Below are 26002 nucleotides of genomic sequence, written 5' to 3' on the forward strand. Positions count from 1 at the left end.
GTAACGCATGAAGGGGGAGTGGCAGGGTGGTTGAGTCTGCGTTACTTATTGTTACATAGGGGGAATGGGAGTAGTTGAGACAGCTACGCAACTGTAATGTTTGCTCGAAACTGTAAATTTGGAGGGGGTCAAGTTGTCCTGCATAACGTTAATTCAGGGAGGGGGTCGTATGGAACGTTACTCATTTTTCCATGGGGGGGGGGGAGGTGTCTGATATGTAGATTTTTAGCGTTACGTAATTTGTGTACGGCACCCAAAGAGATTGGCCCATAGACCTTTTTACGTAAGAATGTATTAGTGCCACTAGTTGGGGAAAATATTTATAAATAGCTTTTTGTTTGCAATGCTATGTTTTTAGCAGCTGGACAAACATTCAGTTGAACACTCATTATATGTTTCAAACTTGTTTCTGAATGAATATTTTCATTCGTAATCAGAAATCGGAAGAAGCTGCTGAACATAATCGACCAAAAATGTTAAAAAGTGATAAAAGTCGAAGCAACGAGATGCGATGATTTACAGTTTGGAGGAACAAAAGCAACTTTACACGGGTTTACACGTTTCTTAGTGTGCGTAGATTCAAAGACACTTATCTCTATAGAGCTGGCCTTATTTTTATTTTTATAGCAATAATCAGAGGGAGAGATATGCGGAGAGAATGTTGTGAGCCAAACGAATATGTCAAAACCTGAGCCAAACGAATAAGAAAGGTAACACATTGAGAGGTATTACAATTAGGTACATAAAAGGATATACTTATTTTCACACGTTTTTCATGTTCTATTGCTAAACAATGTATTGAAAATGCTCCAAAATTGCGTTATCACAGTGATTTTTAACTGGTGATTCACAAACCCTTCGTATGGTCAGCAAAATATTGATCAATTATGGTGAAGGTATATAAAATTAAACATAAACATCCCGGTTTTTGTGATGCACTTTATTATTCCTCAGGACTTTTACCGTCACCATCAGTTATACGAGTCGAATGAAAAAGTTAGTCAACATAGCGCTCTGAGAAGAGATCTGGCACCTCTGACATGTGAAACCTAATTACCAAATTGGCGGTTTTTTCATCGCTTATCTCTCTCTCTGAGTATCTCTAATTTTTTATAGTTTCATCTGTATTTTGAAAACAATGTTGATCCGCTCTTTACTGCCGCCTGTTAACAGAATAATTCGCAAATGAGCCCGTTACTTCTAAATAATAAAAAGAGCCTAATTCTAAAGTATCTTTTGTTTTGGGTCAACTACTCTGTCGCCCTACACTTAAAACTTGAGTTAAATAATCTTATCGATCATTACAAAAGAAAAGATTCTTGAAAAAACCGTTTATTACGGTTTGCGTCTTACGCCAATTTAAAACGTGAGAAATAGTGCAAAATAATTCGGGCAATAAAGCAATCTACGAGATAGTGATCAACACAACACAACACAACAATAAAATATTACTTTAAATTTTGTTTTCCGACATTAAAAGATTTCGTGTTCGGTTGTGTTTTGGTTTTGCAACTTGAAAAAAAAAAAAAACAACAACAAACGTACAAGCAGTGAAACGTCACCCGTGTGAATTGCCTTATAGCGAATTTCTTTCATCCACATCCACGGAGTCAGCGGAAATCTATGCAGGAATAGAGAAGCGATATCGCGAATTACGATGCAAGAAAGAGATGCCAGATAGCTCCTGGTGGGCTCTGCGAATAAAGAAATTCGCTTTTACAGGGGAAGAATGTTCTTGACGCGAAGCGCTAGTGTTTGCCTAAAAAGGAAGACATCATATTAATAATTGTTGATTATGAGTACTTCATTTTTAAATTACATCATCGGAGCACTGGATCGGATGTCATCATTATTCTGTTAGGAATCAAATTACCTATCACAACACATACTTTCATAAATGTATAATTATACTAAATAACAACATATATATTTAACAGGATCATTCTGTGTCAAACATTCGGGCATTACGAACACAGAGATATAGACTAGAGAAGTAGTTATAGGTTCGATTGTTCTGGTTCAACGAATCAACGATCTCACTGTTTAGACTCACGCTTGTAGTGCGGAATGTGATGATGCTCCTCGTGCTGATGTTCGGCATCATTGTGATGTTGCTGCTGCTCTTGATGGTGGTGTTCTGCAGCCTGCTGATGCTCATAACGATCATGCTGATGCTGATGGTGTTGAGTCTGATGATGGTGATAGTCTTCGTTAGCATCGTGCTCATCCTTGTGCTGAGCTAGGTGTTCAGCAACATGATGAGCGTGATGTTGTTGTTCTTGGCGTTGGTGGTGGTACTCTTCATCATGATTGTCATGGTGAAGCGGTTCCGACACGAATCCGGTTACTTTCAGTGCCACGGGTTCGTCCTTGTGGTCGTGTTCACTGTGATGGTGATGGTCATCGTGCTGTTGCTTCTCAGTAAGAACCGGTCGTTGCACGTAGATGGCATACGGCTTCGGAACTTCAACTCTGTGAACAACTGGAACAGGAACCTTCTTCTCCACTTCTACATGCACCGGCCGCTCGATATGTTTGATAATTTCCTTTTCGACGTACACCGGATAAGGTTTCGGGATTTGGACAGTATATGGCTTAGGGACTTCAACTTGAACCTTGTGGAGTACTGGGACTTTCACTTCCACTGGAACGGCTACAAAGCGGTCGACGTGCACTGGGACCTTCTTTTCTACGACGACTGGAACTTTCTTTTCCACTTCGACGCGGTATGGGACTGGACGATCAATGTGGACCTTTTTCTCAACATACACTGGATATTTTTTCTCAACCTCGACTGGGTATGGGACCTTCACTTCATATGGAACTGGGCGATCAACATGTACGGGGACTCGTTTTTCGACGTAAACTGGAACCTTGCGTTCGACTTCAACTGCATAAGGCACTGGACGGTCTACATGAACTGGTACCTTCTTCTCAATGATGGTATGTTTCTCAACTTCCACTTTGTATGGAACCTTTTTAGTAAGATAGGTAGTCTTGCCATTCGTCCAACTGTGTTCCTTATGAGTTGGGTAGAAATATTTTACCTGCTCTTCACTATCATCAGCACTGTGCCCATAGGAAGGTTTAAAATCGCTGTACATTTCCATGTGGTGTCCATAAGAATAACGATGTTCGCTAAGTCCACGCTTTTCGTGTACTCTTGATTCTGCCACAACGGCATCATCCTGTTTGGCGTCCACTTCCTTCTGCGGCTTGTCGATAGCCGCGCCCAGTGCGATGGCAATAGCCATGGATAGAATTACAAAGCTCTGCGGATAAACAAAATTTCAACTCGTATTAACTCAGCTTCTAAAAAAAACATTTTATATGAAACAAACCTTCATACTGCTCCCGGTTACACTTATTGTGGCTATACGACCTAATCCGGTGAACGATCGAAATTGAATGATGCTTCTCTGTGGCTGTCAGTAAGCATTTATAGTGTAGCCATTTCTTCATCCCGATCACTTTGCTAAGAGCGCTATTTCCGTTGGCATTTTAGGTGACGCGCTGATAGATATCACTAGCTTGGGTGAAAGAGTTTATTGGCTAGACGAAAAAAAAATCAAAAAAATAAAACCAAAAATAAGACTCGGGTCGCGCTTCAGGGCCACTGGTTCAAACCCGAGCAGGCACGACTATGTTATTATCGCTGATAAATTACTGGGCCTCCGGCAGAGTTTCATAGAGTCGGTGGAGTGGTTTCTGATGCCGGGGTATGCGACGTGTAATGTGATGTACAGTTTTATCACACCGTTTGCTGCGTGCTTGCTGGAAAGAGGTGACCAAAACTTATGAATAGTGTATTTTCCTTTCTATGTTGCGGCTCAAAGTTATCGAATTAAATCACATATCGGCGGGGTTTCAACGAAAATGTGAACACTCTGTAATCGCAGGTTTGACTCTCGCTTGAGCTTTGGTCCGTTTCACGTAGAACCGTTTTACGGGTAATATTTTGATTCAGTTGTGAAATTTCCAAAATTCAATTGATTCAATTCGTTTTATGATATCTGCTGTCGTTTGATTCTACATTATAGAGTTCAAGTGAGTCTAATATCGTAAAACGATGATTCATGGCCTTATCTAGATCCAACAAATCTCTCGAGCATTTGGAAGTGTAACTAAGCAATTGTTTGATTTTTCATTCTCATTTCTGTTGAATGCATGAAGCAAAACAATTTTATTGAAGGTTCTGTTATGGGTGTAAATAGATCACTGCAGGGACTTTACAGATGATGATGGTGGTCCCGCCACATACTCGTACAAAGGTAGGGGTATAAGTTGTACAGAAAGAGTAAGTTGTTTTCAGCACTATAAGAAACATTGTTGTTACAAAAGCTTATTATTGTTAGTGGCTACTAGGGTATACGATGTGATCAATTGTACTCTGCCTGTCACTAGAATGTTTTTCTCTCCGAAAATCGCTCTATATTTATTCGAAATTTTATTAAACTATGCATAGAATATCAATATATTGTATAAAACTAGAGCTCAGAAAACCTAACATGAAAAATTATTAATTAAAATGCGATATCATAAATAAAATGATATATTTGGAAAAAGGTATTTTTGACAAGTTACTTTGGGAACAAAGAAAAAACGTAAAATAATATATATATATATATATATATATATATATATATATATATATATATATATATATATATATATATATATATATATATATATATATATATATATATATATATATATATATATATATATAAGGCATACCTTGATATAAGACACTTCGATATAACGTAACTTTTACCTCAATATCATGTAACTTTTTTAGATGTATTGAAATTGAAAATAAACAATACAGCAATTGTTTTTGGGCTATAAATTGCATTAAAAAAATGTTTATCGTAAGTTTTGAGAGCAATGAATACCGTAAAATGGAGTAACATTGATATTTTTTTTCAATGTTTCGTGAATATATCCTGTTCGGATCGGAATTCGATTTCGGTGGACTGTATCGGAAGACCTTTGGGTGTCGGGAATCGTAGCGGTTGTACGGAAGAGGAACTCGGTTGGTCGTACTTATTTCGGATTCGGAAAGTTAAACAGGAACTAATTTTAACACTGTTAACTTTATTGCACTGTAATCACAACTACTCAACCTTCACTAGCTTCTGATAACAGTTTACTTATGCTTTCGCAGTTCTTGTCGCTTGTGAACACTTTTGAAAAATACTGAATTAATTGGCGTCGATCGGGTCCCTTTTATAGCACGGATGGTTCTTTTTGCGAATCTTCTAGAACTCCAAACAAAAGGATGTTGTTTACATCAAATCGTTTCTATTGTTTTCGCTTCTCCCTTTTTCACTCATTTGTTTACTACAGTGTTTTGTTTTCGTGGTGACGCTCGAATGTTCTCGTGATCGAATGTTCGCGAAATTTCTGATGCGATGTTGATCATGACGTAACACATTTGTAGGGATACCATCCGTCCTGATTTAGCAGGACATGTCCTGATTTTGAGAACCATTTGGAGCGTCCTGATTTATTTTTCATATTTTAGCATTTGTCCTGATTTTTCTGAATGATGCCGGATATTCAAAAAGGGAGAAAATTGCTCAGTACTTTCATCTTGACTCCAGGAAGAAACGAACTTATTTCGAACGATTTTTTTCTTTGGTTGAATCTTAATGAGAGAAATTGTCTAGTCGTTGAAATCGTTAAACGTTTTTTGACAATTGAGTTTATTTCCAACAGTTTACTAGTGTTGCATTTTTTAAGGTATCTACTAACGCCAAATAAATCAAAGTTGCAAAATTGAATCGTTCGAGAAATACGTTAAATATGCGGCTTTTGGCGTATTTTGAAACGCAAATCTCAAATTACGTGTTTTATTTATTGATACCTCAAAAAATAACAATAGCTTAGAATAAATTTTTGCAGGAAAAAAATTGTCCTGATTTTTACCTCCGACGAAATGGTAACCCTACACATTTGAGGTTGATACAGTAATTCTTGCGGGTTACGCAACATACTCCTGCCGGGTTGCAACGTTAAGTTCAAATATTATGCTGATTTTTTGCGTAAGCGTTGATTATCTTCTATGGGTAGAATTGATAGCTTCGTGATGGGACGTCTGTAGACGCTTCCTTCGCTTAGGATGTCCACAGCTCGAACTAAACCATCTGGACCGGGATGTACAGCTGTCACACGGCCTAGTTTCCGAATTAATGGGGGCCGAGTCTTGTCGTGTAGTAGAACCACCATACCTGGTCTCACGTTATCAATCGTCATCCAATTTTTCTTTCGAGGTTGCAAACTCATGAGGTAGTCTTTTGACCACACTCGCCAGAAATGTTCACGCATAAGCTGACAATGTTGCCAGCGGGAGAGTCGGTTGATTTTGACCTCGTTACATGATGGTTCTGGAATCGCATTCATAGGACGTCCAATCAGGAAATGTGCCGGAGTGATTACCTCAGGATCAGCAGGATGATTTGATACAGCAAACAATGGACGAGAATTCAAAATTGCTTCGATTTCGCATAAGGTTGTAGTCATTTCCTCGAATGTAAGCACTGCGTTTCCAATAACTCGTTTCAGGTGCGTCTTCGTCGATTTTACGGCTGCTTCCCAAAGTCCTCCAAACTCTGGAGCGTCTGGCGGAATAAAGTTCCACTTTATTTCCTTCGTTTGACAAAACTGGACGATGCGATCGATTTCGGTTTCTTGGCGAAACAATTCATAGAGGTGATGTAGTTCATGTTTGGCCCCATGAAAATTTGTTGCGTTGTCGGAATGGATTTCAGTTGGAATTCCTCTTCGACTGACAAATCTTTGTAGTGTCGCGATGGAGGCCTCTGTTGTCAAGTCGGAGACTAACTCCAAATGGATAGCCTTAGTTGAAAGACATACAAACACAGCAATGTATGCCTTGATTGTTTTTGGTCGATAGGTGCCTTGCTTTACTATGATAGGTCCAGCGTAGTCTACTCCCACGATGCTGAATATTGGCGAAGGAGTAACTCTTTGCTTTGGTAACTGACCCATTAGTTGTATTTCGTTGGACGGATTCACTTTGAAACACTTTACACACGATCTGGTTACATTTCGTACTGTCGCCCGTGCATTAGTCAGCCAGAAACGTTGACAAATTGCTGCTAGCAATCCTGTGGGACCAGCATGGAGCTGCTCAATATGCATCGTCCGGATAAGCAGCTTAGTAACAGAGTTGGTATGCGGCAAAATAAGCTGATGTTTAGATTCGTCAGGAATATGCGCGTTGTTAAGGCGTCCACCCACTCGTAAGACGTCGTTGGCGTAGATGGGGTTAAGTGATCCAATTCGTTTACATGGTCGGTTCGATTGTAGACGCTGAATTTCATCTCCTAATTCGATGTGTTGAATTACTCGCACTATTACTAGCATTGATTGACGCAGTTCGTCGGTGTTTAGTCGTTTTTCAAGTATACGATTGGTTTTCTGCTTCCTCGAATTGTTCACGAAGCGAAGAATCCATGCAATGACTCTTTGTAGCTTGCGGAAGGAACTGTACCTCTCGAAAACTGGTAACTGTAGCTCGATGATTACAATCGTTGATATGATCGCAGGTTTTAATTCGGGTAGTTCAGAATCGGAAACTTCTTCGCATGGTTCCATGGTGATGATCGATTCGTTGAGAAAGTCGGAACCATTCCACCATACTCTATTCTCTGTAAGAGTGAATGGCAGTTGACCTCTCGAGATAATATCTGCTGGGTTTAGCTGGGACGGAACATGTCTCCACTCGTAATTTTGTGTTAATTTACTTATCTGCGTTACACGATTGCGTACGATGACTCTAATTGGCTTGGGTGTTTTTTTTCAACCATGCCAAAACAATTTGGCTGTCGGACCACAAAGTTACTAGCTTAAAGTTTACGTTGATGGTTGATATCACTTTGTCGAGCAAACGGGCTAATAGTTGAGCAGCACACAACTCTTTGCGCGGAATCGATAAGTCGTCCAGAGGAGCAACTTTTGACTTGCTTGTCAGCAATCGGCATGTCGCTGTGTTGTCGGGAAAAATATTCCTGACGTACAGACATGCTCCATATGCCACCGCTGAAGCATCTGCAAAACCATGGAGTTCGTATCGTACGGCTTCTCTAAGGGTTACTTGCCGTGGAATCGAACACTGCTTCAAATGATGTAGGTGTTGTCGTAGCTTGTTCCATTGATGAGCGATTTGCTGGTTTATGGGATCATCCCAATCTTGCTTGATGCGCCACAACTGCTGTACCAACAGCTTGGCGAGAACAATGGTTGGTGAATATAATCCAAGTGGGTCGAATAGCCTTGCTACCTCGGAGTAAATGCGTCTTTTTGTCCACTGTAAGCTGGCGTCTCTGAATAAATCCATGCTTCCAGCGAGAAACAGTTCATCTGTTGTAGGGTCCCATAACAAACCGAGGATCTTTATCACCTGGTTGATGTTGTTATCCTCCAATGGCTGCAAAATTTCTTGTTCCTCAGTCGGAATATGATCTAAAAATGCTTTCGAATTGGAGCACCATTTGTGGATTGGAAAACCTCCCTTTTGTAACAGTGCTTTGAGCTGACGTTGCGCTTCTAATGCTTCATTTAATGAATTTGTGCCAGTCAAAACGTCGTCGATATAAAAGTCGTTTTTGACGATTCTTGCTGCTATGGGAAACGTTTCGGCTTCATCATTGGCTAATTGAAGCAAGCTTCGAGTGGCTTGTTAAGGGGCAGAAGCTGTTCCGTAAGTGACCGTTGTCAATTCTAGAACCTTCAAATCTTCGGTTGGCGATTCTCTCCAAAATATCCTTTGATAATGGGTGTCGTCCGTATGCATTCGAATTTGACGGTACATTTTAGTAATATCCGCGAACACATATTCATGCATTCGGAATCGTAACATGCTGGCATACAGGTCGCTTTGCACGACTGGTCCAACAAGTAATACGTCATTGAGTGATAAGTTGGCTTCGGATGACTTCGCACTTGCGTCGAAAACAACTCTACACTTGGTTGTAGAACTGCGTGATGAGGCATGTAATATCCTCGTCGGTTTAGATCGTCGTTGGTCTCGTTGACTTCTCGGCAGTGACCGAGCCTCTGATACTCTTGGATGAAATTCACGTATTGAGCCTTCAAATCTGGATTGCGCTGGAGTCGGCTTTCTAGCATGTGGAAACGTTTCAATGCTAGCGTTCTGCAGTTGTCTAGACCGGAAACATTATCCTTGAATGGAAGTCTAACTACAAACCGTCCGCTTTCGTCACGAAAGTGCGTGGCTGTGGAATGATCCTCACATTGTTGTTCTTCAACTGAGTAGAAAGTTGTAGTTGGGACCTCTTAAAATTGCCAAAACTTCTGCATCGGATCATTCAAGGTCTGAATCGATGCCACTTGCGAATACTGGCAATCATCGGCAGTGGTGTCTGACTGAATTGTGCCAGCAACCAGCCATCCCAAATGTGAGTCTCGTAGCACTGGTAAATTGGCTCCAATCGTTATGTAGTCTGCTTTGATGAGGTCGAAGAACATTGCTGCTCCGATTAGCATATCTATGTTACTAGGTCGAAAGAACGTAGGATCAGCTAACTGAACTCCTTTCGGAATGTTTAAGTTCGCGACGTCGATGTTTTTTGAAGAGATGACACCAGTCATCTTGGTTGTATTCAAACATTCTAACTTGGCGCGGAAATCACTGCAGCGGGATTGAAACTCAATTATCACCTTCTCACGAGCTGTCATTCGTAGGTTGTTTATTCCTGCTATTGGTACGTTGATGGGTTGGCGTTCGATGTTGAGAATGTTAGCCATTCTTTCTGTGATGAAATTAACTTGAAATCCTGAGTCTAGGAGAATGCGGCATGGATGCAGTTGTTGTTCCTTATCAATTACATTTACTAGTGCGGTTTGGAGTAGTACCATTTGAGAAACTCGGTTACGGCTACCCGTATAGGCTGTGAGCACTGGAGGTTCACTGGATTTGGTTGGCATCGGAACTGATGTAGCTAGCTGAGGAGGCTCTTCCTTCGGAACAGAAGCAGTGATGGGCGAGGGTGAAATCTCATGCTTAGAAGCTACGCTGTCTTCATGCAACTGCGTGTGGTGTCGCTTCTGGCACTTACGACAACTTTTCAATGATGGGCAGTTTCTGGATTGATGTCCTTTCCGCAGACAGTTGAAGCAAATCCCTGCGGCGCGTATCTTTTCCATCTTTTCTTTACTCGAAATGGTGCCAAACTTATTGCATTGGTAGTTAAGATGTGTACCACTGCAAAAGTCACATTTTTCTGACGGCGAGGTCTCGCTTGAAGTCGCAGCATGAGCTCGATTAACGATAAACTTTGAAGTTGGTGATGACTGCTTTAGCGCGGAAGTCACTTTCGTGGTCGGAATTTGATTGGCAGTTTCGCATCGCTCCAACACTTGACAATGCGATTTCATAAATTCCACTGTCTCCTTGTATGTTGGCAACTCACCAGGCTTAAATGACTGCTCCCAATGCTTACGGGTTGATTTGTCGAACGCTGCTGTTAGTAGGTATACTACGATCAGTTCGGATACACCAATTAATTGCTGGCAAAGATACTCCAAGCTTTGCACATTCTTGGTGCATACATCAAGAAGATTCCGTAGTTCCTTGCTGGATTCGGACGTCATCCTTTTAAATGACAGTAATCCTTGGATGTGCGTCTCTACAATCACTCTCGTGTTTTCAAACCTTTCGGTGAGAATCTTCCATGCTAGCTCGTAGTTTCCCTCGTTGATAACCTTCGCATCTAATATTCCTGCAGCCGCTCCTGTCAATGCTTTGTCTAGGTGGTACAGCTTTACAGCGTCGGAATCGCGGGATTGTGCCATCACATCCATAAAAATGGCTTTGAATTTGGGCCAATTTGTGTAATCACCATCAAAGACAGGAATCGGAGCCTTCAACGGTTGCTGCTGCAGAATGACTTGCGACGGCTTGGTATTTTCTTGCTTGATGATGAGTGACTCGACTTGAGCGGATGTCCAATCGTAGAGTTTTTCGAATCGTACATATGCTGCTTCCTGCGCTGCGATTTGTTCTTCTGGTATTATAGCAATGATTTGGCTATGAAAACCAGAAAACTCTGCGTACACGGCTTCCAACTTCTTGGCTTCAAACTTGAGTAGCGGCAAGCCAAGCTCGATGTCCTTAACGGCGTTGTAGATGCGAACCAGTTTCGACATAACTTGATCACGTTGTCGGGAAAGTGAAAGTTGCTTCGTAGTTTGCTTATCAGCAGCTGCGGGTTGATTCATTTTCACGGTATGCTGAACCTCATCATCTGGAAATCCCCTGAAGATGTCAGATTCGTCGGATTTCCTCGGCTGAACGGGTGTTCGTTGGGATCGGAAGACCTTTGGGTGTCGGGAATCGTAGCGGTTGTACGGTGAAGGAACTCGGTTGGTCGTTCTTATTTCGGATTCGGAAAGTTAAACAGGAACTAATTTTAACACTGTTAACTTTATTGCACTGTAATCACAACTACTCAACTTTCACTAGCTTCTAATAACACTTTACTTATGCTTTCGCAGTTCTTGTCGCTTGTAACACTTTTGAAAAATACTGAATTAATTGGCGTCGATCGGGTCCCTTTTATAGCACGGATGGTCCTTTTTGCGAATCTTCTAGAACTCCAAACAAAAGGATGTTGTTTACATCAAATCGTTTCCATTGTTTTCGCTTCTCCCTTTTTCACTCATTTGTTTACTTCAGTGTTTTGTTTCCGTGGTGACGCTCGAATGTTCTCGTGATCGAATGTTCGCGAAATTTCTGATGCGATGTTGATCATGACGTAACACATTTGAGGCTGATACAGTAATTCTTGCGGGTTACGCAACATATCCTATCTAAACCTAAAAATAGTATGTTTCATATTATCAAAACAAAAACGACCTTGTTGGAGCGTAGAAAAAAAAGCTTTTAAAATACAAAAAAAACAAAAAAGCTTTTAAAATACAGAAATGGCCAGAAAAACTAGTTGTATTTGAAATTCTGTACTCAATAAACTCAAAAACTTCTTCTCCGATAACAAATAACGAATTAGCATAGGTATAGAGCTAACAAATTTATATAGGTATAGAGATTATTGGTGTTTTTCTGCGACGCTATTAGGTCATTTAATAATTTTCTGATCTTAGTGGTGTTATCGGGATCAGGGGGGATGGGCGAAGTCAATTAAATTATAAATCGAACTTACAGTTATCTGTTGAAAGGAAATAATACCGGGAATAGGTGATAGAAAAAGATAGAAAAGAAAGTAGAATAATTAGAAAACGAAAGAATAATTGAAAATTATAGCTTTTAGCGCTCGTCGATGAAACACATTTATTGGATTTTTTCGCACACTCAAAAGATAGCCCTTTTTCTTTTCAACAATGGGAGTTACTCAAATAAATTCAAAGCCTTGGTGCTACATTCCGATTCGGAACTAAACCTTCTGTTTACTATACACAGACTTCGCATCCAACTGTTAAGTGTACAGGACAATTGCGGGGCCAGCGCACAGTGTTCTATTTGGCCGTTTTCGTGCGATTAATTAAATAGCGTTTCGAATGTTGATTATAGCCATAATGTGTGTTCGGAGAAGTTTCAAGATATTCAAAATTACATCTTTAAGTGAAGGAAGATGAGTTATCAATCCACCTAAAAGTGTGATAGAAAATTTACTTTTTTTATCAGATTGAGATAGACGCATGGTGTCTTCGACAAAATTTTAGGTGATCTCAAAACAATAAACTTTGCCGAAGACATCATGTTTCTATCTCTTATATATTACGAGCAACATAATGTTTTCTATGCAGAAGTACTGAAAATAACAATTTTCGTTATAACTTCTTTCTCAGATTTTTCCGAATTTCCAAATCTTCTACAAAGTTATTAGTCATCCAAATACGCATGTTTATGCAGAACATTGTTATTTTTTATCTTCTAAAATAAAAAAGTTATTTGACATATTTCGATATTTTTAGGGATCTCAACCATTTCAAAATTACGCTATTTTACGCACGTGGCAGATTCATACGATGAAATAACTATCTTCAGACTTTTAATTAAAGGTACACACTTTGGTATGTAAGAGTATGTAAGCAGCTTTTTCGATTGATTTATAGTAGTATGTAGTTTTAAAAATACTCAGCGCAGTAGTCTTTAAAAATATCTGGGCAAACTAAATAGTAATTGCAGAATAGTAGGCTGTTGCATGCTTTATACTGCAAAAAAATTCAATCGTACTCTCTGTGCTGAGAGGTTACAGTTATCGTTAGCTGAACAGAAGTCAAGAAATACTCTCGGATACATTTGTAAGCATTGAAAAATGGCGGAGTCATTAGCTACAGTTACAGGTAAACCTTTGTCAATAATTCAAGCACTTAGTACTTCGCCGAGAGTTACCAGTAATTTCTGTAGATCAATCATAGTTCGGCAGTAATGAAGCACTTTTTGGTCCCCATAGGGCATTTTTCTGAACAGGCTCAGGAGGCTAAAAACAAAGAATGGAAGCGGTGAATATTTCAGTTTGATTTCCATTTCTCTGTAAATGTATATTTTTTTATCTTCAGCTATCGAGAATATTATACTAGGAAGATATCCCGCAAAAGCGCTAACGAGGATCTTATGCATTGGTTGCTCGTTTCATCAGATCCTGTTATCACAGAAGCACGTGGATGGCGAGAAGCGGACATTAAAACTTTTCCGGAAGACGCGAAATCTTTGCTCGCCTCTTTTGAAATCTGGGAAGAAGAATAAATTGAATTTGAAAAAAAGCTACTATTTGCATCCACGCTTACAATACTAAATATATAACTTAATGAGGAAAAAACTCAATTTTAAGTTAATATATTTCTAACATTTTCTCCATTTTTTGTAACCTTATCAAAGCATGCATGCATGTTTAGCTCAAGATTGTTTAGCGCCACCTTCGAAATTCAAAACTGTTTTATTTTTAAATTTTTTCTATCGGTTTTATTTTTTTTTTCTATCGATTTATTGACCAATTTTACATAAGAAATGCTATATTGAAGGTATCCAGCCCAGCGGCTTTTAATTAGTGGAAATTTGGATTCATTTTTGCCAGTGTGCGTTGGTCGAAAATTGACATCGCCAACCAGCGTTGCCGGTGCTATCAATGTTTTGACTGGCTGTCGTGTGTGCCAAAAAGAGAAGCACACATTTTCATTTGTCAAGTCTCTGTATGTGATCTTGTGTAGGTGTGAAGAGATTCGTTTGCCTTCGCCATGTCAATGACAGCAGCCGGCAACCGTTGGGAACGGTCGGCGGCAGAAATAGAAAAAAAATTTTTTTTTGCAACAACAACAACAAGCGACGGTCGACCGCTGTGCTCTGATTGGTCGAAAAAGAACGGAACGGTAGCGGTCAACCGCTACAACGGTTAGTCTGATACAGGCTTTACACACCAGCATCAATAAAATAATGATGAGAATGCAACTTCTCAATAGCGGTATTGCTGATAATAGAAGTGCGGATAAAGCAGACATCCGGGCGTATCTCACGATAGATCAACGATTTCTGGGCGCAATGGAGAAGTCCGCACAGAAAAAAGTGTGAAACCCCTAGAGTAAATTTCTGTTAAAAAAAATCTAAATTTATATTGTCGAAATACATATACTAATTATATGCAAGTTTATTTCACACTGCTAGGTAGATATACAGAAAATATAACTGCATTTGACACAAAAAAGCGCTGATATTACGTGTAGTTCTTCAATTTCCAATGCTGCACTTCTTTTTTTATTAGGACGAACCAAGATCATAAATGACGCGAACCAGGATCAAAATTTCGCTTGCATTAAAACTTATACCATTAATATACACTAGACATCAAGTGTTTTTAAAATCAACAAATTTATTCGTCTATAGTTGCTCTTTCTATTCAATATAAATTTTAGTTGAAAAGTATTGCAATTTTAGAAAATCTTGCATTCATTCCTAGGGTGCCATGAAAAACGATGAAACAGGTGCGAACCACGATCAATCACCCTACCTTTAATTGAAAGTCTGAAGATAGTTATTTCATCGTATGAAACTGCCACGTGCGTAAAATTGCGTAATTTTGAGATGGTTGAGGTGAAAGTATCCCCAAAAATATCGAAATATGTCAAATAACTTTTTTATTTTAGGAGATAAAAAATAACAATGTTCTGCATAAACATGCGTATTTGGATGACCGATAACTTTGTAGGAGGTTTGGAAATTTGGAAAAATCTGAGAAAAAAGTTATAACGAAATTTGTGATTTTCAGTACTTCTTCATAGAAAACTTTATGTTGCTCGTAATATATAAGAGATAGAAACATGGTGTCTTCGGCAAAGTTTATTGTTTTGAGATCACCTAAAATTTTGTTGAAGACACCATGCGTCTATCACAATCTGATAAAAAAGTAAATTTTCTATCTCGCTTTTAGGTGGATTGATCACTCGTCTTCCTTCATCTAAAGATGTATTTTTGAATATCTTGAAACTTCTCCGAACATACATTATGACTATAATCAATATTTGAAACGCTATTTAATTAATCGCACGAAAACGGCAAAATAAAACACTGTGCAGCGCTACGATCCTACTAACACTAACAGTCTCTCCCGAGCCGAGACTCGAACCTACGACAACTGGCTTGTTAGGTCAGCATCGTACCTCGAGACCAGCTGGGAGTCACTCAAATACGAGGTGTATTTTTGTGATATTGATTTTGCGGTGTACTTAAGGAGGGAGGGAATTTATAGCATGTTTAACAATTTGTCATGGAAATTTATATACTATAAGAGTTTTTTAGTATCGGGTATGTTTCTACAATAATAATAATGCTATGCTTCATGAGCGTCGGCAAGGAGGCGGTAACTTTTATCTTTTGTAAACTTTAAATCTTTACATCCGTTAACCTGTTTACTAATCATCATGTAAACTTATTTACTAGGGTTTTTGTACAAGAGACGTATTTTTATGATTATTGGCTTCAACTTGTCTCAGTGGCGTACGTAAGGTTTGACTACACTGAAAGATCATGAACCACCAGTTGGGCGTGGGGGTGTAGCGCAATAGTTAGCAATGGGCGATATTGTATCGGTATTGGAAATATCGATACTTTTGAGATGATATTTCGATTTTTTGGATCGATACACAAGCGTCCGATACTCGACCGTATCGATACTGAAAACCGCGATATTTGTATCGATATTCTTTTACGCATACGGACCAGCTAGCTGACATGTTACAAGGGCTAACATCTCAATGTGTACACGAGATCACTGTCAGCGTCAGTGGAGCCCACACATCGTAGAGCCGCTGCGATGTTGGCTGCGATAAAGCAAAGCAAATCGGATGGAGATGCCAGCTAGTTGATACGAGCTGGAACCACTGAAAAGCTGCCACTGTCAGTATAAGTATCGCACAAGTCTATTTGCACTAGCAAAACGTAAGCCTGTATTACACTCTTTGACCAAGCGTCAAATATTTGGCACTTTTTGACAGATAAAAATTTGGTCGAAGATAATTATTTGTCACTCTCCAATTTTAACATGAGGCAAACACGGGCAAACAACAACCATGATGTCAAATAAATTTGACCATTATGTCAGAAAGTCAAAAATTTGACCATTAGACAAAGAGTGTACTACAGGCTTTAGATGGAGAAATAAATAGAGAGAATGTTGTGAGCCAAACGAACTGTCAAAATCTGAGCCAAACGCAGCATAGGGCCCAATTCGAAATTTGTTTTACTTAAGCCACACATTTAAAGCCAAAAAGGAGTGCTCAATAATAACGTGTTCTCAAATACTTTCAAAAATAGGCATAGCTCTACGTTGCATTATTAAGGCACAAAACTTATATTGTTTCTCTGACAATTGATTAAAATATTGTTTGTTTACATTTATACTCAGCTTCATTTGTTTTTATTTCAATTAATTCTACTTTCTGCGTTAAAATGCATCCACAAACCCCTCAAACGAAATTCAACGTTATCAGAAATGATGTTTGGCTTCGATTTAGTTGGGCTATAACCCAACGAGCGGGAGCCCAACTAAAACGTAGCCCAACTAAACATAGCCCAACGAGCGAAATTTGACTGTGTTTTAAAAACAAATATATGTTTTCTGGTTACACTGTTCAGATCGAATATTTGCAAGCGGAAACTAACTCATGCCAGGGGCCTATAAACGTCAACATTTTGCCTACCAATCATAAATTCATCACGGCGGTAATATTTCATTTCAAATGCTCACAAAATTTATCTTATTCAATGAAAGTGCACATTGTCCTGAAAACAAATGTTGAGCTCTTGTTTTTTTTTTCATTTAAAACGACATTTACTCGAGAATAAATCTACCGACAAACTGGGACGTTTACTCTATTTCACTTGTTTTAGGGCAAACCAACCAAAAAGTGGGTACCAGAAACGCTGGTACCAGAATCAATGAGTGGTAGATGGAAAATGTATGGAGTTTCACAGCCACAAGAGCCCCCTGACTCATGCTTTCCGTCGACACAAGTTAGAGTACAAGTGAAAAAAAAATTGCAATATTTATTAGTTAGAAAAATTCAGCGGTAGACTTCACTATCTTATTTTCGCTGACATATCTAACTTTTTTATGTCATCAACTTCCTCATCAATTAATATGGAAGTGTGTCAATAATTTATACAAATAAGACGGGAGCTTCACAGCCCATTGGGCCTGTTCATTTGTTTGCCAAAGCTCAGAATTTCTGCATTACCTGTATGTATTTGTTTGTGAAGTCATTTGATTCATGCTGCTCTAGAGAATGCGGATAGATACCAGAAAAACAACAAAAAGTCGGCACATCAAATTTTCATTGCTGGAAACCACCAACATTTTGCTGATTTTTTGTGTGCTGTGCTTCCAGCAGTCTGTTCAGCAAAATGAAATTTGCTAATTATTCAGTAATGCTCAATTGCATAAAAGTGACAGGTCGTTTGCTGCATTTTCGGTAAAACAAAATACAACTTGCTGGTTGTCAGCTATGACAATTTGCTGTTCATTCAGCAAAGCATAAATCAATTTGCTGGTTAACCAGTTAATTCAAGGGAACCATGTTTCCGTCAGGCAAAAGATTCCATCCGCCCATCGGATCATAGGCAAATTACTGTTGAACTAGAGATGTATGATTATCATTTCAACTTTTAAGTTCATCTAGCCCAACAAGGACTTAGCTATGGTCCCATATTCGCTATCAGGAGCTTAGCGATGATCCCGTACCAGCTGCACAGCGATGTATCAGGATGCCAATGAAATGCGTGGGATAAATTCAAGAGTTGGGGCATAGAGTTTTTGTCTTCTAGAAAAATGTCCTCAGGCAAAACTTCAAGCGGACTTTGGGAAGAAGAGCCTCAGAGTGACCAATGAAAAAAATGCACATGAAACTGTCAAGATGCATTTTGTAAAATGCATAAAACGTTGAGATCTGTTAGTTCAAAACAATTTTTTTTTTTCGAAAAACTTCGATCCTGGGACTTTAAAATTTTCGAGCTGGGGTCAATGTAATGTATAAGAAATTTTCTCATGGTCCGTAAAATAAATTCAACTGACACTCTGAATAAACAATTTGAAAAAAAAATTATTTAGCTACTGTTTGTTTTTGATATAGAAAAAATCTGAGAAATCATTAACAAATAGCTCTTCAAGGTGGCGTCTTTCCCCAACAAAATCAAGTAGTCAAAAGGTCCAACACAGAATGAAATGTTACGGAACAGTAAATTTATCCACCTGATCAAGCCTAATTTTATTTGACGCAGATCTTGCTGCGAAGCCGCTGTCGACTTTAACTGAAACCAACAACCAGCTTTTCCCCTATCCGGCAGAATCATGCCAGTTAGGTAAACATAAAAAAACAGGGTCTCATGTTGACATTTCCTCAGAAACTGTTGAACAAATAAAGCGGCAGACATGAAGGAGGATGATTTTCCCGGCGTGAAGCCTAATTTCCCGGTTTTCCCGTATTTTTTTCCCGGTGATTTAAAATTCCCGGCTTTTTCCCGCTTTTCCCGTTTTTCCGGTAGAGTGGCCACCCTGAGTAAATGTATTTATCAAAAATTCAAAAAATGATCTCAGCTATAGTATCGATACTTCTGGTATCGATACTTTTTGACCGATATTTTGAGTATCTCGATACTTTTGGCTCTTCGGGTATCGATACTGAAGTATCGATACTATCCGTCGTATCGCCCAATGCTAGCAATAGTTAAATTTGATCTCAAGGATTTAAACCAATAAACTGATTTTTGTAAAAACCCCTGTACATAAGAGTTTTCCTGTAAAAGTTGTAGTTCTGTAAATAAGTTTTCTCTATCCTACAGCGTTAGCAAGGCAGAAGGAAAATAAAAATTTGCCAAAATCGTTCAAATAAACTTTGCTTTAATTCAGCAGTGTTGTTAGAAAACAAAAACACGAAATAATCTACCTAGCAATGAGACCTAGCCTTTCTCATTCGCATTTTAATATTTGTTGAAACAAATTTGCCAAAAAATAAATTCAAATTTTCGAAAAATTAATTACGTTTTGATAATTTTTTCTGGATTCATAGTTTACCCTAAATAACAAAATTTGGTATCCAACAGCACAATTATACCAAACATTTTGAACTATGCATTTACACGCAACATACATTCCACATACAAACATGTACAGATACACACACATACAAAATACATTGGAATAAGTACGTTTCGAATATAGTAGGAGATTTTTTTTATGATAGTGTTTGTTTTTCAGGTAGAGGCTAGGAATCAACCTCAGGTTTCATTTTAAAATCCGAAATTGTGCCTTCCGTCTTTTGAATACATCATAGAATTGCCAAATACGATTCAATGAAAAATTACCGCACTTTGCGTTCCAAGAATATTGATGCTGTATTTCAAGTAAATGAATTTCAAAATGATCAAAGTACAATGTTGACGTAATATTCTTGAAATGAGTTGTGCTACAGAGGTAGTAAAATGAAAAAAAAAACCTAAATTAATCCACCTAGCGGTCAGACTCAGCCTTTCTCATTCAAACTTATTATTTGTAAAAATAGATTTACATGAATGCTTAAATCCAATAAATGTTTATCCACTCTTTGGGTTCTAAAATATTGATGTTGTAATTAAAGTATAGAATATAAAATTTGACGTAATGTTAGTACTTAAGGAATAGCGAAATAAAAGCAATGACTCTTAATTTCGAACAATTTAATCACGAGCGATGCCGGGAACGTTCAGATAGATACCACATTTGAATCATGTTGAGGCCATATATATTGATCGAAGCAGGTAAAGTATTGAATAGTCTTTGAATTTCTGTTCTTTCTTAAACTTTTAAACAGCATATCAAATTGTTATGAAGTTTGTTATTTGTACGTTTTAAAGATGACTCATTTGTATGACACTAGTTATGTTCAAATAAGTCGTGTAGTACTTGAGATAATAGACTTTCGTTGTTTTACAAATTAAAACATAACGCTTGCTTAAGCTTGATTACAATCAAATGAAAAGGTAACGTATGGGGCAGCCAAACTTTGAAACCACGTGTTCAATCATAATTCAACAGTTAACCCTTAACTAGCCCGTTCATCTGATATCAATATTGCTCAAATCGGTTGTGTAGTTTCTAAGATAATGAAGTTTCGTGATTTTCACATTTCGATACATTACAGACGAAGTTACAGTCCGATTACTGCAAAATTCAATAGGGAGTTATGAGGTAGGTAGACCTTTCATTTGATCCTAATCCTGTGGGAATCGGGTCAACCATCTCTGAGAAATATGAGTGAGTCCAAGTAAGTTGTCTTGGAATATGTTTCTTTTCATAGCTGGATTTCACATTTTTAAACATAACAGGCAAAGTAATAATCCGTTTGAAAAAAAATCATTAGGGTCTTATGGGGCAACAAGACCTTTCATATGACACTAATTTTATAAAAATCGGGCCAGCCATCTCTGAGAAACATGAGTGAGATTAAATAGTCTCCAGAACACGTTTCTTTCCATAACTCCTGAACCACATGTTCAATCTTCATAAAATTCAAAAGTTAAGGGTTTTTATGGTAGCCCGTTCATTTGGAACTAATTTTAATCAAATCAGATGTGTGGTTTCTGAGATATTGATGTTTCGTGATTTTTACACTTTGATACATAACCTCTAAACTAGGGCAACTAGACCTTTCATTTGCAATTAATTTCATTGAAATCTGTTCGTTCAGACCATCTCTGAGAATAGTGAGTGCGAAAAAAGGTGCACATACACACGTACACACCCACACACAAACATATACACCTATACATGCTTATATGCAGAAAATACTCGATTCGTCTAACTGAGTCGAGTAGTATATGACATTCGGCCATTTGGATCACTTTTCTACCTTTTAATTAGCCAGTGATCGTTAGGAGGAAGTCAATATGTTAACTTTCATTATGTGATTTCACATTTTCATGAGCAACGGACAAAGTTACAATCCGATTGCAATGAAATTCAATAGCAACCTATGGGGCAACTAGACCTTTCATTTGACACTAATTTTGTGAAAATCGGTTCAGCCATCTCTGAGAAAAATGAGTGAGTTTAAACAACCTCAGGATAACTTTTCTTTACATAACTTTTGAACCATATGTTCAATCATTACGAAATTTAAAAGTTAAGGGTTCTGGAGACAGCCCGATCATTTGAAACCAATTTTATTAAAATCGGTTATGTGGTTTCTGAGATATTGATGTTTCGTGATTTTTACATTTTGATACATAACCTCTAAACTAAAAATCCGATTACAATGAAATTCAATAGCAACCTATGGCGCAACTAGACCTTTCATTTGCAATTAATTTTATGAAAATCGGTCCAGCCATCTCTAAGAAAAGTGAGTGAGAAAAAAAAGTTGCACATACATACACACACACACATACACACACACACACACACACACACACACACACACTTACATACATACATACAGAAAATGCTCAGTTCGTCGAAAGAAGTCGAGTGGTATATGACATTCGGCCATTGGGACCACTTTTATACCTTTGGGTTTTCCAGTGATTGCTATACCTTTCTAGGAGAAAGGCAAAAAGATTTCTAATTTTGAATAATTTAATTCCTAGCAACGCCGAGAACAATCAATTTTAATAAAAGTGGTGCTGAGGCCACATATTTTTATCTGAGCAGCTGGTTTTGAACAGTTTTTCACATAAATAACTAACTTATTTTTCACATATTTCCTAATAAGTTAATATAAAATAAATTACTTGTTAGAGACAACCCGTTCGTATGACACCTATTTTGTTCAAATAAGTTATGTTATGTATGAGATAAGGGACTTCCGTTATTTTTGCAATTTGATACATAATGGTTAAAGTAAAAGTTTGATTGTAAAAAAATATTTTGGAATCTTGGGACGACTAGACCTTTTTTGCCTTTCTCCTAGAAAGGTATAGCAATCACTGAAAAAACCAAAGGTATAAAAGTGGTCCCAATGGCCGAATGTCATATACCACTCGACTTCTTTCGACGAACTGAGCATTTTCTGTATGTATGTATGTATTTGTGTATGTGTGTATGTGTGTGTGTGTATGTGCAACTTTTTTTTCTCACTCACTTTTCTCAGAGATGGCTGGACCGATTTTCATAAAATTAATTGCGAATGAAAGGTCTAGTTGCGCCATAGGTTACTATTGAATTACATTGTAATCGGATTTTTAGTTTGGAGGTTATGTTTTAAAATGTAAAAATCACGAAATATCAATATCTCAGAAACCACATAACCAATTCCAATAAAACTGGTTTCAAATGATTGGGCTGTCTTTGAAACCCTTAATTTTTAAATTTCGTTATGATTGAACATATGGTTCAAAAGTTATGTAAAGAAAAGTTTTTCTGAGGTTGTTTAAACTCACTCATTTCCCTCAGAGATGGCTGAAGCGATTTTCACAGAATTAGTGTCAAATGAAAAGTCTAGTTGCCCCATAGGTTGCTATTGAATTTCATTGTAATCGGATTGTAACTTTGTCCGTTGTTTATAAAAATGTATATCACATAATGAAAGTAAACATATTGACTTTCTCCTAACGATCACTGGCTAATTAAAAGCTAGAAAAGTGATCCAAATGGATGAATGCCATATACTACTCGACGAATCGAGCATTTTCTGCATGTATGCATGTATAGGTGTATATGTTTGCGTGTGGGTGTGTACGTGTGTATGTGCACCTTTTTTCTCGCACTCACTTTTCTCAGAAATGGTCTGACCGATTCTTCCTATCTTGATGTCAAATGAAGGGTCTATTTGCCGCATAGGTTGCTATATAATTTCATTGTAATCAAACTTTTAGTTTTGGCGCTGCGTCAGAATTTGAAAATCGCTCTTACATCTCAGAAGCTATGAACATAGTTGAATTCAAATTAATGGGCTTTTAAATCCTTAAACAATGGATTTTATAATGTTTAAATATGTGGTTTGAAAGTTATAGAAAGAAACGTAACCCGCAGACTGTTTAAAACTATAGCTACGATGAAATTAGGGGTCTCAACTTTGATATTGTACTATTTCAATGTTTGTGGCCTTGCTCAGAATTGAAGTTGAAATAAAAAGTCATTTCTATCATTACACTTTTTGCAATCACTGCAAAAACTAAAGGTATAAAAGTGCTCAAAAGGGCCGAACGTCGTATATTACTCGACTCAGTTCGACGGGCTGAGCATTTTCTGTATATGTGTGTGTATGTGTGTGTGTAATGCTCTCCCAATCTCACTCGATTTTCTCAGAGATGGCTGAACCGATTTCAATGAAATTAATTGTAAATGAAAGGTTTAGTTGCCCTTTCAGACCCTAATGAATTTTATTCCAATCTGATTTCTAGTTTAGAGGTTATGTATCAAAATGTAAAAATCACGAAACATCAATATCTCAGAAACAACACAACCGATTTGAACAAAATTTGTTTCAAATTACGGGCTATCTAAAAAACCCTTAACTTTCAAATTCTATGAAGATTGAACATGTGGTTCAAAAGTTATGGAAAGAAACGTGTTCTGGAGACTATTTAATCTCACTTATGTTTCTCAGAGATGGCTGGACCGATTTTCATAAAATCAGTGTCATATGGCAGGTCTTGTTGCCTCATAAGACACTATTGATTTTTTTGCAAACGGATTATTACTTTGCCTGTTAAGTTTGAAAATGTGAAATCCAGCTATGAAAACAAACATATTCCGAAGACTACTTGGACTCACTCACTTTTCTCAGAGATGGTTGAACCGATTCCCACAAAATTAGTGTCAAATGAAAGGTTTAGCTGCCTCATTACACCCAATTGAATTTTATTTCATTATCTTAGAAACTATACAACCGATTTGAACAATATTGATATCAGATGAACGAGCTAGTTAAGGGTTACCTGATGAATTATGAACTATGTATGATGAATTATGAATTACGAACACGTGGTTTCAAAGTTTGGCTGCCCTATACGTTCCTTTTTCATTTGATTGTAATCAAACCTAAGCAATCGTTATGAATTGAATTGTTAAAACAACGAAAGTGTATTATCTCAAGTATTACACGACTTATTTAAACATAACTAGTGTCATACAAACGAGTCATCTCTCAAACTTAAAAAACAACAAACTTCATAACATTTCAATATGCTGTTCAAAAGTTTTGGAAAGAAAAGAAATTCAAAGACTATTCAACACTATACCTGCTTTGATCAATATATATGGCCTCAACATGATTTAAATGTGGTATCGTACTTTTTGAACGTTCCCAGTAGCACGCGTGACTAAATTGTTCGAAATTAAGAATCATTTCTTTCATTTCGCTATTTCTTACGCACTTACATTACGTCAAATTTCATATTTTATACTTCAATTACAACATCAATATTTTGGAACCCAAAGAGTGAATATACTTTTATTGGATTTAAGCATTCATGTAAATCTATTTTTACATATAATAAGTTTGAATGAGAAAGGCTGAGTCTGACCGCTAGGTGGATTAATTTAGGTTTTGACACTGACAATGCCGAAACCGATCCTGCCATCACCGGGCAAAACACACAGTGCCCAAAATAAAAGCACGATGAAAATTAAATTCAAAAGCATCCCATATGGCCACTAAACTTTTTACATGCAATTGATCTCGTGATAATCGGCTTAGCCATCTCTGAGAAAAGTAAGTGAATTCAAGCAGTCTTTGGAATATGTTTCTTTGTATAACGACATTTCACATGTTTATGCATAACGGTAAAAATTATAGTCCGATTACAATGAAATTCAATAGCAACCTATGGGGCAACTAGACCTTTCTTTGACACCAATTTTGTGGAAATCGGTTCAGCCATTTCTGAGAAAAATGAGTGAGTTTTAACAACTTCTGGATAACTTTTCTTTACATTACTTTTGAACCATACTTACTTACCTTCCTGGTAAAACATCGTTCAGTATTCCACCTGCGTCACAAGCTTGCCTCCAGTTTCTTGAGAGTTTCACACTTCCAAGATCTTGCTTCACTTGGTTTAACCACCTAGCTCGTTGTGCACCTCTACGTCTTCTGCCGGCCGGATTCGAGACGGACAGCATTTTTGCGGAATTGTTGTCCGGCATTCTTACAACATGACCCGCCCATCGTACTGGGTTCACCGTAAAGTTGCGCCAGCTCGTGGTTCATCCTTCGCCTCCATACGCCATCCTCACATACTCCGTCAAAGATAGTCCTAAGCACACGTCGTTCGAAAACGGCCAGTGCTTGCAAGTCCTCCTCGAGCATTGCCCATGTCTCGTGCCCGTAGAGGACTACTGGTCTTACAAGCGTCTTGTACATGGTGCACTTGGTACGGGGGCGGAGTTTATCAGACCTCAACGTCTTGTGGAGTCCGTAGTAGGCACGACTTCCAGCTACAATACGTCTACGGATTTCTTTGCTGCAGTTATTGTCTGACGTTACCAAAGATCCGACGCAAACAAATTCGTCAACCACCTCGAACTCGACT

At 38.0% G+C, this 26002-nt stretch overlaps 3 protein-coding genes across 3 annotated transcripts; all 3 read right to left on the reverse strand.

Annotated features, from left to right (window-relative positions):
- Positions 1-979: 979 nt before the first annotated feature.
- On the reverse strand, positions 980-3452 carry LOC129732155 (cardiomyopathy-associated protein 5-like). Its single transcript, XM_055692715.1, has 3 exons — positions 3342-3452; positions 1820-3272; positions 980-1759 (listed from the first exon to the last, which is right to left on the reverse strand). The coding sequence occupies exons 1-2, from the start codon at positions 3345-3347 to the stop codon at positions 2037-2039; spliced, it is 1242 nt and encodes a 413-aa protein (XP_055548690.1). The 5' UTR covers positions 3348-3452; the 3' UTR covers positions 980-1759; positions 1820-2036.
- Positions 3453-6030: 2578 nt separating this feature from the next.
- LOC129728521 (uncharacterized) lies at positions 6031-9156 on the reverse strand. The gene is made up of 3 exons (XM_055686965.1): positions 8992-9156; positions 7871-8455; positions 6031-7776 (listed from the first exon to the last, which is right to left on the reverse strand). The coding sequence occupies exons 1-3, from the start codon at positions 9154-9156 to the stop codon at positions 6031-6033; spliced, it is 2496 nt and encodes an 831-aa protein (XP_055542940.1).
- Positions 9157-9324: 168 nt separating this feature from the next.
- LOC129728522 (uncharacterized) lies at positions 9325-25616 on the reverse strand. The gene is made up of 2 exons (XM_055686966.1): positions 25432-25616; positions 9325-11422 (listed from the first exon to the last, which is right to left on the reverse strand). Exons 1-2 carry the CDS (start codon positions 25614-25616, stop codon positions 9325-9327), a joined length of 2283 nt encoding a protein of 760 aa, XP_055542941.1.
- Positions 25617-26002: the final 386 nt, after the last annotated feature.

Source organism: Wyeomyia smithii, chromosome 3 (genome assembly GCF_029784165.1).
Source record: "Wyeomyia smithii strain HCP4-BCI-WySm-NY-G18 chromosome 3, ASM2978416v1, whole genome shotgun sequence".
In the NCBI taxonomy this organism is placed as follows: domain Eukaryota; kingdom Metazoa; phylum Arthropoda; class Insecta; order Diptera; family Culicidae; genus Wyeomyia; species Wyeomyia smithii.